This window comes from Salmo salar, chromosome ssa09 (assembly GCF_905237065.1).
Source record: "Salmo salar chromosome ssa09, Ssal_v3.1, whole genome shotgun sequence".
NCBI lineage: Eukaryota > Metazoa > Chordata > Actinopteri > Salmoniformes > Salmonidae > Salmo > Salmo salar.
This window is the reverse complement of record NC_059450.1, coordinates 6,170,315-6,186,894: the sequence shown is the minus strand read 5'-3', so window position 1 is coordinate 6,186,894 and position 16,580 is coordinate 6,170,315. Positions and strand designations below refer to the sequence as shown.

The following is a 16,580-nucleotide window of genomic DNA, read 5'->3' as shown; positions in this document are numbered from 1 at the left end:
GGCAAAAGCCTGGGATTCCCCCAGGAAACCAGGCTAGAGATCAGAGTGGAGGACCCCGAACACAAACAAACAAACAATGCTGCCATCTGTCATCCATGTTCAAGAGAAATAGCACAACACTGAGGCCGGGCAGAGGAGATGGGTAGGCTGCGTAGCTCAGTAGAGGTCACCACTATTCCCTATCCAGTGAACTAGAGTCGAATTAGACATTGAATCTTGTGAAGTTTAATGAAGACAAGGCACTTTTCAAAAATTGACCGTTCAGTGCTATAAAAGTTAAGCAATATTTATGGATATTCTTAGTTGATTACATCTGTTGTTGTATAATGGCCCCTCCTGTTCCATGGTGACAGTTATACAGTATGTGTCCATATGTGATGGGTCCAGGAATGCAGTAAGAGGATTGGACTTTATTTTTTTAAGATAAATTGAAATTGACACATTCTGTGCTAATCTCTTTGCTGTGTGTGTGTTTAACCCTCCCTGGTGAATTAAAAACCTCTTTGGGCTAGGTGGGACGCTAGCGCCCCATCTCGAAAACATCCGGTGAAATTCAAAATACAAAAATCTTAATATTAAACATTCATGAAAATACAAGTGTCATACATCATTTAAAAGCTTAACTTCTTGTTAATCCAGCCGCTTTGTCAGATTTCAAAAAGGCTTTATGGCGAAAGCATACCATGCGGTTATCTGAGGACAGCGCCCCGCATACACCAGCATAGTCGTCACAAAAGTCAGAAATAGCGATAAAATAAATCCCTTACCTTTGAATATCGTCCTCTGTTGCAATCTCAAGGGTCCCAGCTACACAACAAATGGTCATTTTGTTCGATAAAGTCCTTCTTTATATCCCAAAAAAGTCAGTTTAGTTGGCGCGTTTGATTCAATAATCCACCCATTCCACTCGTTCAACATGCATACAAAGCAATCCCAAAAGTTACCAATAAACTTTATCCAAACAAGTCAAACAACGTTTCTAATCAATCCTCAGCTGCCCTAATATGTAAATAAACGCTAAAATTTAAGACGGAATGTAGTATGTTCAATACCGGAGCTAAATAATGAAGTGCGCACCCTCTTCCACGCGTGCCACAAGACTACAGTCCAAAATGAGAGCAACCTTGAAAAACTACAAATTCATTTTTCAAAAAACAAGCCTGAAACCCTTTCTAAAAAGACTTGACATCTAGTGGAAGCCATAGGAACTGCAATCTGGGAGGATTTCATTTGAATGGGTGGTGACCTCAAAAAAAAGAATTTCCGTATGGATTCTCCTCGAGTTTTCGCTGCCATATCAGTTCTGTTATACTCGCAGACATTATTTTAACAGTTTTAGAAACTTTTCTATCCAATGCTACCAATTATATGCATATCCTAGCTTCTGGGCCTGAGTAACAGGCAGTTACTTTGGGCACGTCAGTCATCCTAACACTGCCCTCTAGCCTTAACAGGTTTTAACTTCTTATGGATATGTGGGACGGTAGCGTCCCACCTGGCCAACACCTGGTGAAATGGCAGAGCGCCAAATTAAAATTAAATTACTATAAATATTAAACTTTCATGAAATCACAAGTGCAATACATCAAAATAAAGCTTAACTTGTTGTTAATCCAGCCAAGGTGTCAGATTTCAAAAAGGTTTTAGGGCGAAAGCAAACCATGGGATTATCTGAGGACAGCGTCCAGCACACAAATGAATAACAAATCATTTTCAACCAGGGAGTTGCGACACGAAAGTCCAAAATAGCGATATTATATGCCTTACCTTTGAAGATCTTCTTCTGTTGGCACTCCAAAATGTCCCAGTTACATTACAAATGGTCCTTTTGTTCGATAAAGTCCTTTATATCCATAAAAACTCAGTTTAGCTGGAGCGCTTCAGTCAATAATCCACTCGGTTTCCCTCATTCAAAATGAATCCCAAACGTTACCAATAAACTTATCCAAACAAGTCAATCAACGTTTATAATCAATCCTTAGGTACCCTAATACGCAAATAAACAATACAATTTAAGACGGAGAATCGTTAGTCTTTACCGGAGATAAACAAAAAGAACTCGCTCTCTCGGCCATGCGCTTGGAAACACTACAGCCAAAATGGGAGCCACTTAGAAAAACTACAACTTCTCCCTCATTTTTCCAAAAACCAGCCTGAAACTCTTTCTAAAGACTGTTGACATCTAGTGGAAGCCCTAGGAACTGCAACCGGGGACAATTTCACCCTATTATAAAAGTGCCAGCCATTGAAATCAGTGGTATGCTGAATATATATATAAAATATATATATATAAAATAAATAAATAAATAAATATATATAATATATATATATATATATATTTTAATGGTTTGTCATCGGAGTTTCACCTGCCATTTCAGTTCTGTTATACTCAGACATTATTTTAACAGTTTTAGAAACTTGAGTGTTTTCTATCCAAATCTACCAATTATATGCATATCTTAGCTTCTGGGCCTGAGCAGCAGGCAGTTTACTTTGGGCACGCTTTTCATCCGGACGTCAAAACTTCTTTGGGATAGGGGGCAGTATTCGGAAGTTTGGATGAATGAGGGGAAAAATGGGGTATTGTGTGTTGATCAATGAGGGGAAAAAAACTATTTAATCAATTTTAGAAGAAGGCTGTAACCTAACAAAATGTGGAAAAAGTCAATGGGTTTGAATACTTTCCGAAGGCACTGTATTTACCATGTTGTTGATATTGTTGCCATTTCCACCTGGTATTCACTAACAAACTAGTTATTTCTGGTATACAGAAATAACTGATCCAATATGAATTGTGCAGTGTTACTAGGTCATTATTATGCAAATACCATTTTAAGACTTTCTTAGTGCATACAAGGGGTCTCAATTTTATACTAAATTTCAGCACACAAATCATTAAAAAAAATGTATAAGCATTGTTAAAAGGTGTGGGAATCACAAGCATGTTTCATTAATAAATCACCCTTTTATAAAAAAAAAATCCAATGAATCATTTTTTCACATCAAGTTTAAGGTTTATGAATCAATGCTGCCATGGATTTCAACGTACAAACAATTCACAATCTGTGTGTAAGAACATTTCATAAATGATGCCCCAGATTAAAAAAAGACTATAAAATAAAGCAAAAGCAAAACTGCAATTTTACATTTCCTACATTTAATATTTTAAGGGAGAGTGTGCGACTGATATTTAACAAAATGTACAGTACAGATAGCCAGAGTAAGCATTTCTGATCGTACCCATGCCCTGTTATCTGGTACAATGAAAAAAACAATACTATCAGCAAGTCGTGGCACGGCCTACCAGGCAGACAGTGCCATCGGCACGCTGATTTGATTCACATAGGTTATGGAAACTTAATCAGTGGAGGATTTACAGTGAGGCATTTCTTGATCCTCTCTAAGGTGAACAGAGATTAGGGGGTCGGAAAGGAGATATACCATGCAGGATTGGGGGCTCGATTCCAATTTCAGTTCAGTCAAATCAGGAAGTCTCCTGAGTTAAACTTACCTAAATAAAAATGGTATTGACTCCCAAACCTGGTGCTGTGTGGAAATCAGGTTTTGGGCAGGGGTTAGAGGTCAGGGTTCACGGTGGAAGTCCCTCTTCCCACCGGTCTTACTGACCAGCTTGACGTCCGTAATGGTGATGTCATGACTCACCGCCTTGCACATGTCGTAAAGCGTCAACGCCGCCACCGTGACCGCCGTCAGTGCCTCCATCTCCACGCCGGTGCGGCCTGTAGTGTGGGCAGTCGCGGTGACAACGGCTGCTAGTCGGCTGGCGTCGAGGTTGAAGGTGACAGAGATATGGTCTAAGGACAGCGGGTGGCAGAGCGGGATGAGGGCGCTAGTCTGCTTGGCGGCCATGATTCCCGCTAGTTGCGCTACGGCTAGCGCGTCGCCCTTAGCTAACTGGTTGTCATGGAGCAGGCGGAAAGTGGTGGGGCCCAGATGAACGGTAGCTGTGGCTGTGGCGCTTCGCCGTGTGGGAGACTTGCTGCCCACATTCACCATGGAGGCCCGGCCTTGGGCGTCAGTGTGTGTCAGTTGGGCGGTGGTGGGGTTGTCTGGCTTAGGGTAGTGAGAGGAATTTGCGTCCGCCCCCAAGTGCTCCTGTGTGGGTTGTTTGAGTTTGGCTTGGGGGACATCTCTGGAGGTTTGTCTGTGGCACAGCCTTATGCTATGCTGGCCTAAGAAGGGCCCTGTTTTCGCGCTTCTCAGTAGTGTGCAAAGGGAAGGAATCCCAGAGGTCCTTGTAGAGGAATTCTTAATTAAGTTTGGACCCCTGGTAAGTGTGTACCTGTGGCAGTCTATGTCATTGGGACTCAACACATTTGTGTGTGTGTCAGAACCAGGAGCTTTGGTTTGATAACTGGGGGTTGCCAGTAAGTCACCGATCCCATATCTGCTGCGGGGGGCTACACTAGAGGCACTGGCACCCCCGTAAAGGCTTCTTTTGACAATATGGGACCACTGAGGGATTCTTCTACACTGGTGGGTTCCCGAGCAGCTGACATCAGGCTGCACTGTTGAAACAGTGTAGCCTGAAAGGCACAATACATCCTTACTGAGTTGGCCTCCCCCACTTCTGGAGCGGTACTGTTGGAGGGCCATAGCTGAGGTGAGGACTCTAGGATGGGGGACATAGGAGAGGGGGGGAGAGGACCCCTGGCTGATTCTGGTCTTGGGCAGGGACAGAGGCCTTTTGGCTGTGGTGCCTGAGAGACAGGGAGGAAATTAAGATGAAGGGTTAGGAAGGCAACTCTAAAATATAGTCAAACAAGATTGAATTACAATGCATTACCATATTACAATCAATCAGTGTTAGTGATTTTATTTTAAAAGTTACCACATGACTTAGAGGTCAAAAAGGCCTCTATCCAAGCAGAATATCAATGTTTCCCATTTTGCATGCCAGAAGAATACGATGCATCTGAAAACACAACTCATGGAGATGCACATCTCCACTTCTTTGACAACATGGGCAGCGCCACTGAGGGCTTTCACCATTTTGAAGTCGTCAATTGGGTGGGACATGCTAATGAGTTAAGTAAGGATAACAGAATTCTATCCAGGTCACCAGGATGGCTTAGCCATTTAATTATACTACTGAACATTCCATAACTGCAGGTGGCAGTAAATCACCTACCTTGGCTTTATACCTGTTCAGACTTCACACACTCCAGCACAATAGGTGGTGGTATGCACCTTTTCAGTTAATTTACAAACTTCAATTTACTCATAGAAGTAAAAATAAATTATATGAGCTCTCTAGTACATTTCTATGGGTACACTTTATCAAATTCAAATCATAATGGACTGAGGGGACAAGATTAGGAGAGGGGGAAAGCGAGTGCGTGAGTGTTATGTACAGCCGCACCACCCACCGATGAGGATCATGGGTCTGGAGATATATTTTTTTTAAAAGGAAGGCGAGATGAGTCAGGGGAGAGAGAAAATGGAAGAGGTAACAATTACCTTATTTGAAATCGGGATCAGTATGCGATCAAAACGTAACGTTATGACTAACTACTGTTCCCTGAAGGAGGGAAAAGAGGTACAACATACTATGGGGAGTCGCACACTTGGTTGAAGGAGCTAAAACCACAGCTGACAAGACCAATGAAATCTGCGCCTCCCTGGAAGCCCTGCCTTCCACAGGTGATAAGAGGCTCAGATTAATTCCCTCAATTTAATTCCAATCTTCACCGAGCCCAGGAACGGGCGGTGCGGGGCCAAATAGGTGTTGTACTTCATCTCCCTCCTTCAGGGAACAGTAGTTAGTCATAACATTACGTTCCCTGTCAGTCAGTCAACTTCAGTACAACAAACTATGGGGAATAAAACCACGCCCCAAGCCGATCCCAACGGATATTAAATGAAACCATGGCAGACTACCCAGACTTGACCCCGCCAGATGCGGCAGTCCGGGTATTGCGCACACGGCATGCTGCCTAGTGAACTTCCATTGAAAGCATCTCGAACTGGCTGCATCAGCACTTGGTATGGCAACTGCATGGCAAGGTGCTACAGAGGGTGGTGCGAACGGCCCAGTATATTAACTGGGGCCGAGCTCCCTGACATCCAGGACCTCTAACAGGCGGTGTCAGATGAAGGCCCGGAAAATTGTCAAAGACCCCAGCCACCCAAGCCATAGATTGTTCAGTCTGCCACCGCATGGCAAGCAGTACCAGAGCGCCAAGTCTGGGACCAAAAGTTTTCTGAGCAGTTTCTACCCCCAAGCAATAAGACTGCAGAACACTTCATCAAAAGGCTACCTGGACTATTAGCATAAGTGTCAATGGCTTTTATTGACAATTACATGAAGTAGATGCAAAGAGTCAATATTTGCAGTGTTGACCCTTCTTCAAGACCTCTGCAATCGGCCCTGGCATGTTGTCAATTAACTTCTGGGCCACATCCTGACTGATGGCAGCCCATTCTTGCATAATCAATGCTTGGAGTTTGTCAGAATTTGTGGGGTTTTGTGTGTCCACCCGCCTCTTCAGGATTGACCACAAGTTCTAGTCCTGTTCTCTTCTGGGCGGTGCCCTCAATATCAAGTGGCCTCTCAAACTGGCATTCCAGCATATTCGGGAACGCCCAAGATTTAATTACAGTGACGCCTACGGGTATGCAAATTATCAACATGGTCCTGAAAATTTTGCAATTCCATCTGGATTTCATCTGCTGGACCTTTCGTTGTGACAGTGCCATTCTCCAATGATGCAACACGGTCCTCTGCTTTGCTAACGCCGGTGGTCAGTGTCTTGATTTGTGGGCTCGCACGTGAACTCATTGAGCAAGGCACTTATCATTATTGGAGCAACTAGGGTTAATGGCAGACCCTGGCCATGACCCCACTCTCTACGGGTGTTTCGGGGAGTTAGAATATGCCCAAAAATTATTTTAAATTGCAATAGGACAAATATAAGCACTCACCAATTTTGTATTATTATAAGTGTTTGTCGGCAGTTATCTTGGTCAAAGACTGTCCAACCAAATACTAGCTCTGGGGTGACAATCGTTTTTGTATTTTATTTATTTTTTTAAATAAAATAGGTTCTACAAAAAATAAGAAAAGTGCAAGGGTACCAACATATACTGACCAAAAATAAAAACGCAACATGGAACAATTTAAAAGATTTTGCTGAGTTACAGTTCATAAGGAAATCAGTCAATTGAAATAAATTAATTAGGCCCCAAATCTATGGATTTCATGACTGGGCTGGGTGCAACCATGGGTAGGAGCCAGGCCCACCCACTGGGAAGCCAGGCCCAGTCAATCAGAATATTTATTTTCTAATAAAAAAGGCCTTTATTATAGACTGAAAAACTCCTCAGCACATCCACCCTCCTCCCTCAGAAGATCCCGCAGGTGAAGAAGCCGGCTGTCGAGTTCCTGTGCTGGCATGGTTACACGTGGTCTGCAGTTGTGAGGCCGTACTGCTAAATTATATAAAACAACGTTGGAGGTGGCTTATGGTAGAGAACTTAACCTTCAATTCCCTGGCAACAGCTTTGGTGGACATTACTAGTCAGCATGCCAATTTAACACTCCCTCAAAACTTGAGACATCTGTGGCATTTGACAAAACTGCATATTTTAGAGTGGCCTTTTGTCCCCAGCAGAAGGTGCACCTGTGTAATGATTGTGCTGTTTAAGCAGCTTCTTGATATGCCACACCTGCCAAGTGGATGGATTATCTTGGTAAAGGAGAAATACTCACTAACAGGGATGTGAAGGACCTCCACATCCGGCTTCTTCACTTCAGTCACCCAAGTCATAGACTGTTCTCTCTGCTACCGAATGGCAAGTGGTACCGGAGTGCCAAGTCTAGGACCAAAAGGCTCCATAAGACTGCTGAACAATTAATGAAATGGCCACCCGGAATATTTACATTGACCCCCCCTTTTGTTTTTACGCTGCTGCTACTCGCTGTTTATTATCTATGCATAGTCACTTTAACCCTACCTAAATGTACAAATTACTTTGACTAACCTGTACCAGTACCCCCTGTATATAGCCTCGTTATTGTTGTAATTTTCTTGTGTTAAATTAAATCAAAAAGTTTTTACTTTAGTTTATTTAGTAAATATTTTCTTAACTCTATTTCTTGAACTGCATTGTTTGTTAAAGGCTTGTAAGTTAGCATTTCACAGTAAGGTCTACACCCGTTGAGTCAGCGCATGTGACAAATAAAATTAGACTTGATTTGTCTTGTTGAAAAACAAATGATAGTCCCACTAAGCTGTAATGAATGAAATGTACTTTGTGCATCTTATCTTTGGTGTCATAAACAATCCTTGGTTCTTGCCTGTGTCTGGTCAAGAGAGGGGGAGGGCCCCCTCCATAGGAACATCTGGCAGAACGCCCAGAATATGTTCTTTAAGTTAAGATCAAGACAGAGCCAGTTCTTGGTCACCTCCATGACCAAGGACCTTCTCCCCTGATTGCTCAGTTTGTCCGGGCGGTCACCTCTAGGAAGAGTCTTGGTGGTTCCAAACTTTTTCCATTTAAGAATGATGGAGGCCACTGTGTTCTTGGAGACCTTCAATGCTGCACACATTCTTTTGTACCCTTCCACAGATCTGTGCCTCGACACAATCCTGTCTCGGAGCTCTACAGAAAATTCCTTTGACCTCATGGCTTGGATTTTACTCTGACATGCACTGTCAACTGTGGAACCTAGACAGGTGTGTGCTTTCCAAAGCATGTCCAATCAATTCAATTTACCACAGGTGGACTCCGATCAAGTTGTAGAAACATCAAGGATGGTCAATGGAAACAGGATGTACCTGAGCTCAATAGAGTCTCATAGAATAGGGTGTAAATAAGGTATTTAAGTTTTTTATATATGTGAAAAATGTCTAAAAAAACACTTTTTCGCTTTGTCATAGGCCATTATGTGTAGATTGAGGACGTTTCATTTGATCAATATTAAAATAACGCTGTAACGTAACAAAATGTGGAAAGCGGAAGGGGTCTGAAGACTTTCCAAATGCACTTTGTACAAATTTTTATTTAATGAAATATCTTATGTTCTTGTCTATTACTGTTCTGTCCTTTATCCTGTACAGTGAGAGAAAAAAAGTATTTGATCCCTTGCTGATTTTGTACGTTTGCCCACTGACAAAGAAATGATCAGTCTATAATTTTAATGGTAGGTTTATTTGAACAGTGAGAGACAGAATAACAACAAAAATACAGAAACACATGTCAAAAATGATTAGCATTTTAATGAGGGAAGTAAGTATTTGACCCCTCTGAAAAACATGACTTAGTACTTGGTGGAAAAACTCAATTTAACAAGGCACACCTGTTAATTGAAATGCATTCCAGGTGACTACCTCATGAAGCTGGTTGAGAAAATGCCAAGAGTGTGCAAAGCTGTCATCCAGGCAAAGGGTGGCTATTTGAAGAATCTCAAATATACTGATTTGTTTAACACATGATTCCATGTGTGTTATTTCATAGTTTATGTCTTTACTATTATTCTACAATATAGAAAATAGTACAAATAAAGAAAAGCCTTGAATGAGTAGGTGTTCTAAAACTTTTGACCGGTAGTGTATATCAAATCAAATTTTATTGGTCACATACACATGGTTAGCAGATGTTAATGCGAGTGTAGCGAAATGCTTGTGCTTCTAGTTCCGACCATGCAGTAATATCTAACAAGTAATCTAACCTAACAATTTCACAACTACCTTATACACACACACACACACACAATTGTAAAGGAATTAATAAGAATATGTACATAAAAGTATATGAATGAACGATGGCCGAACAGCATAGGCAAGATGCAGGAGATGGTATAGAGTGATGTAGGGTATGTAAACATTATATAAAGTGGCAAGTGATCCATTTTTCTCATACATTTTTCATTATTAAAGTGGCTAGAGATGAGTCAGTATGTTGGCAGCAGCCACTCAATGTTAGTGATGGCTGTTTAACAGTCTGATGGCCTTGAGATAGAAGCTGTTTTTCAGTCTCTCGGTCACCACTTTGATGCACCTGTACTGACCTCGCGTTCTGGATGATAGCAGGGTGAACAGGCAGTGGCTCAGGTGGTTGTTGTCCTTGATGAACTTTTTGGCCTTCCTGTGACATCGGGTGGTGTAGATGTCCTGGAGGGCAGGTAGTTTGCCCCCGGTGATGTGTTGTGCAGACCTCACTACACTTTGGAGAGCCATACGGTTGTGGGCGGAGCAGTTGCCATACCAGGCGGTGATACAGCCCGACAGGATGCTCTCGATTGTGCATCTGTAAAAGTTTGTGAGTGCTGTGCCTTCTTCACCACGCTGTCTGTGTGGGTGGACCATTTCAGTTTGTCCGTGATGTGTACGCCGAGGAACTTTCCACCTTCTCCACTACTGTCCCGTCGATACGGATAGGGCCTGCTCCCTCTGCTGTTTCCTGAAGTCCACGATCATCTCCTTTGTTTTGTTGACATTGAGTGTGAGGTTATTTTCCTGACAACACACTCCGAGGGCCCTCACCTCCTCCCTGTAGGCCATCTTGTCGTTGTTGGTAATCAAGCCTACCACTGTAGTGTCGTCTGCAAACTTGATGATTGAGTTGGAGGCGTGCATGGCCACGCATTCATGGGTGAACAGGGAGTACATTAGAGGGCTGAGAACGCACCCTTGTGGGGACCCAGTGTTGAGGATCAGCGGGGTGGAGATGTTGTTACCTACCCTCACCACCTGGGGGCGGCCCGTCAGGATGTCCAGGACCCAGTTGCACAGAGCGGGGTCGAGACCCAGGGTCTCGAGCTTAATGACGAGTTTGGAAGGTACTATGGTGTTAAATGCTGAGCTGTAGTTGATGAACAGCATTCTTACATAGGTATTCCTCTTGTCCAGATGGGTTAGGGCAGTGTGCAGTGTGATGGCGATTGCGTCGTCTGTGGACCTATTGGGGCGGTAAGCAAATTGGAGTGGGTCTAGGGTGTCAGGTAGGGTGGAGGTGATATGGTCCTTGACTTGTCTCTCAAAGCACTTCATGATGACAAAAGTGAGTGCTACGGGGCAGATGGCACATGAAAGTTCACATGTTCCAAAAGGTATTTCTGCAGCAATGCATTTTGATTTAAAAAAATAAAATGTTTTACATTCAAATGGCTCTCATGTGAAGTAGTGACGCGTGACGTACGCCTAGTTTCCTGAAACGAGTCAAATTTAGGTTAGATTACTTGTTAGATATTACTACATGGTCGGAACTAGAAGCACAAGCATTTCGCAACACTCACATTAACATCTGCTAGCCATGTGTATGTGATAAATAAAATGTGTGACTCGTTTCAGGAAACTAGGCGTATGTCGCGCGTCACTACTTCACAGGAGAGCCATTTGAACGTATTTATATATAAAAAACGAAATACCTTAATAATGCACTTGTATGCCATCTGTAAATATGAATAAAATTGTAATTTAACTATCATAGTTGGTTTAGCCACTGATGGATTCTGTTAAAATGTAACATGTTTCAAGTTAAATTGTAGTTCGTTTGAATCCTGTTTAGTGAATGATTACTGTGAGTATTAATGGAGTTCAGGCCATTAAACTGTGTGCATGCTAATTTGGAAAGGTTGACCTAATCAAATGAGGGAATTGCCTACGATCAGACAGCAGGGTCAGGCCCAGGACAAGAGAGGACCATGGACATTCCACAGGGGAGATATGGCAAACTCATTGGGGTCATAAAATGTATAGCTATGGAGGTGACACCTAAAGGAGGGAAGAGTATAAGATGTGTTGTGAACTTTCTAAACCCAGCTGACGACATCCTTGATATTTGGAACTTCTCTTGAGCTTTTGGTCTCAATTCCTTATTGCAAAGAGGTTGCAATAGCATTTTTCTTTTTAACACCATGGAAAAAGTCAGGAACCTTCCCGCTGGCCATGACTGGCTGAGATAGGAGTTTGGATTGGTCTGCCATGTAGCACACTTCCGTCTATAACATGAGCTGCTCAGCATGTGAAGGTAATCCTAACGTGGTTTAAAGATATCATGAAGAACTGCAAAAGTGTTGCTCTCTACTTTCTGGAGGACTAAGTTTTGAAATCAGTGGGAGTATGATAGCTAAGTAGATGGAGAAAATTATGCAGTTTAATTGCAAATATGCGGAGGGAGTCGAAAAGAGAACACAGAAGGCTGTTGTATAAAACACTGGATTACATCTTCAAAACTAAGGGCAACCATGGCATCCGTGACAGAGAGGGAGAAGCGTTCATCCATGTATATGGGTAAGAGAGACTAGCTACATTTTCAGATATTAAAAGTTTTCAAATTGTTGTTTTCATTGCAAGTTAGTGTACTGTTAGCTAGATACCTTCTGTATCCTGTGCATGTGACAAATAAACTTTGATTTGATATTGGGAGTGTTTACCAGAGATGGTAATGTGAAGAACATGACCTGCACCAAAGTCGAATTAGGCTATAACTAGTGTCCAAGTTCGAAAAGAAGAAGGCCTTGCTTTTATTTCGTCTCACTCACAACCGTAAGCTATTTTCTGTAATTAGCTTGCCATTAACTTGTAAATAATGATATTGTTGCAAGTTTATTTTCCTGTAAAGACGTTGTCAGTTATATGATATGGTCATTATTTGAACTGGCTAGCAAGCTAGAAACTAACCAAAACATTGTTTAGTAGTTGCTTTTCTAGCCTGGTTTGCTAGATTGACATACGGTAGACTGAATTCATTTTTTAAAACAGATGGGTTTATTGGTGTTAAAATACACAAGTTATGCTATTCTGGACCACCAGGCTGCTGATGTCACGCAACCTGTCGTATTTGTGTTTACTTTTTCATAACGACAAGTTTGATGTGGGATGACGAATGTTCATAATGTCACTGCGACAACTGTATACAAACATGTTGATAGACGTAGTATAAACCAGCCTTTAGTCTTGAAATCTTTGGTGTTTAGTACTCTACCTTACTCAATCTGTTTAGCCTCACATGTGAATGCTTAAAGAGATGGGTGAGCCTAAGGCTTAAGAACGATGCTGAATGGGTGTAGACAAAGAAGAGTTCTCCATTACGTGTACCAAAATATTCAAGGGTCATTTTCTGGAGTTTATCAACTTTCAAAGCAGAATTACTTTTCCCAACGGTAGCGTATGATATAGTACCATTCTCTAGCTCGGAGTCTCTACTTTTATCCAATGTAAAAAACACATTCTAATTTTGCTACACAAGACCGACTTGAGCCGGTCGGTCACATATTACAAGTGCAAAGGAAAACGTAAACTGCCACTACCTCACAGTGCAACCAATTTCAAACATATCCCTACACCTTAGCCCCTAGACTAGGCACTTGCATAGATCTGAAAGGATATAGTGGATAGGTCAACCTAGGCTTGGGATGGGCAACTGGCGGCCTGGCCCCTTTTGAAGGCCCTCGAATGAATTTCCACCAAAATAATAAAAACAATTTGGAACTCAATCGGGATCTCAACTTCCTTTTGCGAGTTAGAATATACAAGGTGCAATTTCAAAATTTGGTTGTGCGTAGGGCTGTTGCGGTGACCGTATTACCACCACACCGGCGATCACGAGTCATGAAGCCAGTCAAATTCCACGTGATCGTTTAGTCAAATAATTAGGCTTCTCCAAGCTCTGATGGTCATTAGTAGCCTACCAAACTTGCTAACTGCCTGGTATTCAGCACTTTATTGTCCCTCTAATCACTCTGATGTCGATGCAAATGTATTCGAAAATCCAATCACTTCAGGCTATGCAATTTGCAAGAAAACAGTGATGGCCTCTACTGAAAAGAGGAGGATAAGCTTTTTATAGGCTAGGTTCTACTATATTTATTTCTAAACTTTCCTAATATTAAACACATTGCTTATAGACTACCTGGCTGGCATGAAAATAAACCACCGGGAAAAGCATGCTCCATTCGCATAGATGACATGTATTTTTTCCCACGCCCCTGTTTCGATACAGGTGCATGATAATGGTCCATTCTAAATCAAAACAATTTCACACATTATTTAGTATACGTAAAGACAAGATTAAATCAAGAATAGTCTGATGGTTGATAATATTAGCCTATCACTTGTGAATTATATATTATCACTTGTGAATGATGCCTAGCATAAGAAGCAATGCCTTTATTTTTTTTTAATCATGGTCACACACCTCATGTAGCCTAGCCCATAGGCACTAAACAGGCCAAATAACTTCTTAAAATTAAGCACATTAATCCACTTTACAAGGGGTGTAGAGCCCAACTGGAATATATAAACAGCACGAGTTTCAAGTTTGGGGAAGACAATTTTCACCATAAAAATGCACCTTTATAATAAAAGTATTACATGCATAATTGCATTTGCGGTCACTTTTGATAAGTGTTTTTTCCGCTAATAGAACATTTGCGCTTATCACCTATTACCATGTGCGCATTGCTACGCTTATAATGTGAAGAAATAGCCGTCAGCCACGTTACATAATTTTTTTTCGCATCACACAACTGTTCCAGACCAGACTATGTTTGGAATATTTATTTCTCGCACAGAATAGGTCGACCTTTGTAATATGGGAGATAGTGGATTGACATAGGCTAGTGCTTTTGCTATTCGTTAGGCCTGCTCATCTTGTTTGCTGACAAAAATGTGGACAGTTCTTCCAATATCTACCTCAGAATTTGATTTTTATTTATTTTTTAACCTTTATTTAACTAGGCAAGTCAGTTAAGAACAAATTCTTATTTTCAATGACGGCCTACGGACAGTGGGTTAACTGCCTTGTTCAGGAGCAGAACGGCAGATTTGTACCTTGTCAGCTCGAGGATTTGAACTTGCAACCTTTCGGTTACTTGTCCAACACTAACCACTAGGGTACCCTGCCGCCCCACAATAAGGACACGCGCAGTTGTGTCCCCGATGTGTCTGTCTTCACTTGTAGCCTGTGAGAAATGCCTGATCATGTGATGGAGCGCAGCACTCAGGGAGAAGTGCACAACAGCCACTGGCCACAAAAGGCATGGATTTTTTGAGGTGTGCATTATGGCCACACAAAGGGGATGCTGCCGTGAAATTCTAGTCATTATCAAGTGCTTGTCAAATTGTGAATGAGTGACTGATGGTGTGTGTAGAGCCTGCGCACAAAAACAAAGCAGGGCAGATGCCTTTCAAGTGACTAACTTTTTTCAAATGATCATTAGAGTCGCATCATGCAGCCTTACAATGTATTAAAAATCAAAACATATAGCCCAACGTTTGTATAACTAAAGTTACATTAATAACTCAATGAAGCATATAGGAATATATATTTCTTTGTTAACCGCTCAACACAGAATAGCAGCATGTGCGCACTCCCTTAAATCATTTGGAGAAAATATCCTTTGTATTTTATTCAGCTTTGATCAATTGTATTTTTCATAATAAAATACTGCCACGGAATTCTAAGCAAATCTTGTCTGCTAAATGAACTAGTGTAGCCCACAGCCATATGGCATAGAGCCAGATCAGGACCTAACTTAAGGACAACTCAGAGTATGCTATTCTGTTCTTCTGAAATAAGACATTTTCTTCATATCATGCTTCTTTAGACCGGTCTAAAATAAATAATGGATTTATTGTGTCTATATTACTTTGATTTATTAGATTTTTTTAAATGTAAGTGTTCCAAAGGTCAGCATCAGTGGCTTGTAGGCGGTGTGTGAAAGTGATAAATGTGTTTGTTAATTAACAGTCAATTACCATGAAACCAACAGTTATTTGCTTGACAATCATCGGTTGACGAAATATCGTGGCCGCCACAGCCCTACTTGTGCATCAGCAGGGCAACTGCGCCCCTCATGATGATATCAGATTTTGTGTCTCCTACCCCTATCAAAGTTGCCTATCCCTGACCTAGGCTATCGGAAGGCAAGACAGAGCTATTAGGCCAGCATTTTGTTTATCTGATTCTTTCAGGGGGTAAGGGGTGAATTACAAATGCAGGACAGTTCTCATGAATGAAAGACCAAAGTTAATGTGACAGAGATCAATCACCCACTATTGGCGAGAAATTGAATAATTTTTGTAAATTTTTCTATTGTTCAAAAACCAATTATTATGGTGCCTTAAAGCCACCTTCTTCATGCTTACAGCGAAGGTTGCATTCTTCCATCAAGGAGACGCACAGGTAGCTGTGCCTTCGACAAAAGTCACCTGTCAGGAAGGCAGAGAAGGGTAGAACGTCCTCGTTTAACCTTTGCCTCCGGCCCCCTGGGACAGCCACCTCCTGGACAATAACAATAAAAGACAAAAGAAACCGTGAGCAAACATCTAAAGTAGGCTCACTTTATTGAATTAGACAATCAATTTTCGAAACTTTAGGATGATTTGGACAAGAAACACAAAAAATGCTAATATCAGGGATATTGACTTTAGCATTTGTGGCCCAAAAATTAAAGAGACAGCATTTGGAGATGCAGGTAAACAAAACCAAAACATGGTTGCCTAGTGACTGCGTACAGGGTAAGGAAACCAACATGCAACTTTGTCCCTTTACTCAGTTATGTTTCTTTTACCTTTTGCAAACCTGGCAGGTCAATTAAGAGCAACATCTTA

The 16,580-nt window shown here is 41.7% G+C and overlaps 1 protein-coding gene across 1 annotated transcript in view; it reads right to left on the bottom strand.

Moving 5' to 3' along the window:
• Nucleotides 1-2,989: 2,989 nt before the first annotated feature.
• LOC106610594 (uncharacterized) overlaps nucleotides 2,990-16,580 on the bottom strand; it is a 34,310-nt gene continuing 20,719 nt past the window's right edge. The window contains exons 2-3 of the mRNA XM_014209987.2: nucleotides 16,116-16,251; nucleotides 2,990-4,721 (exon numbers count right to left, since the gene is read on the bottom strand). Of these exons, the coding sequence (XP_014065462.1) occupies nucleotides 3,583-4,721; nucleotides 16,116-16,251 (1,275 nt within the window). The 3' untranslated portion in view covers nucleotides 2,990-3,582. The remainder of the gene's footprint in view (nucleotides 4,722-16,115; nucleotides 16,252-16,580) is intronic.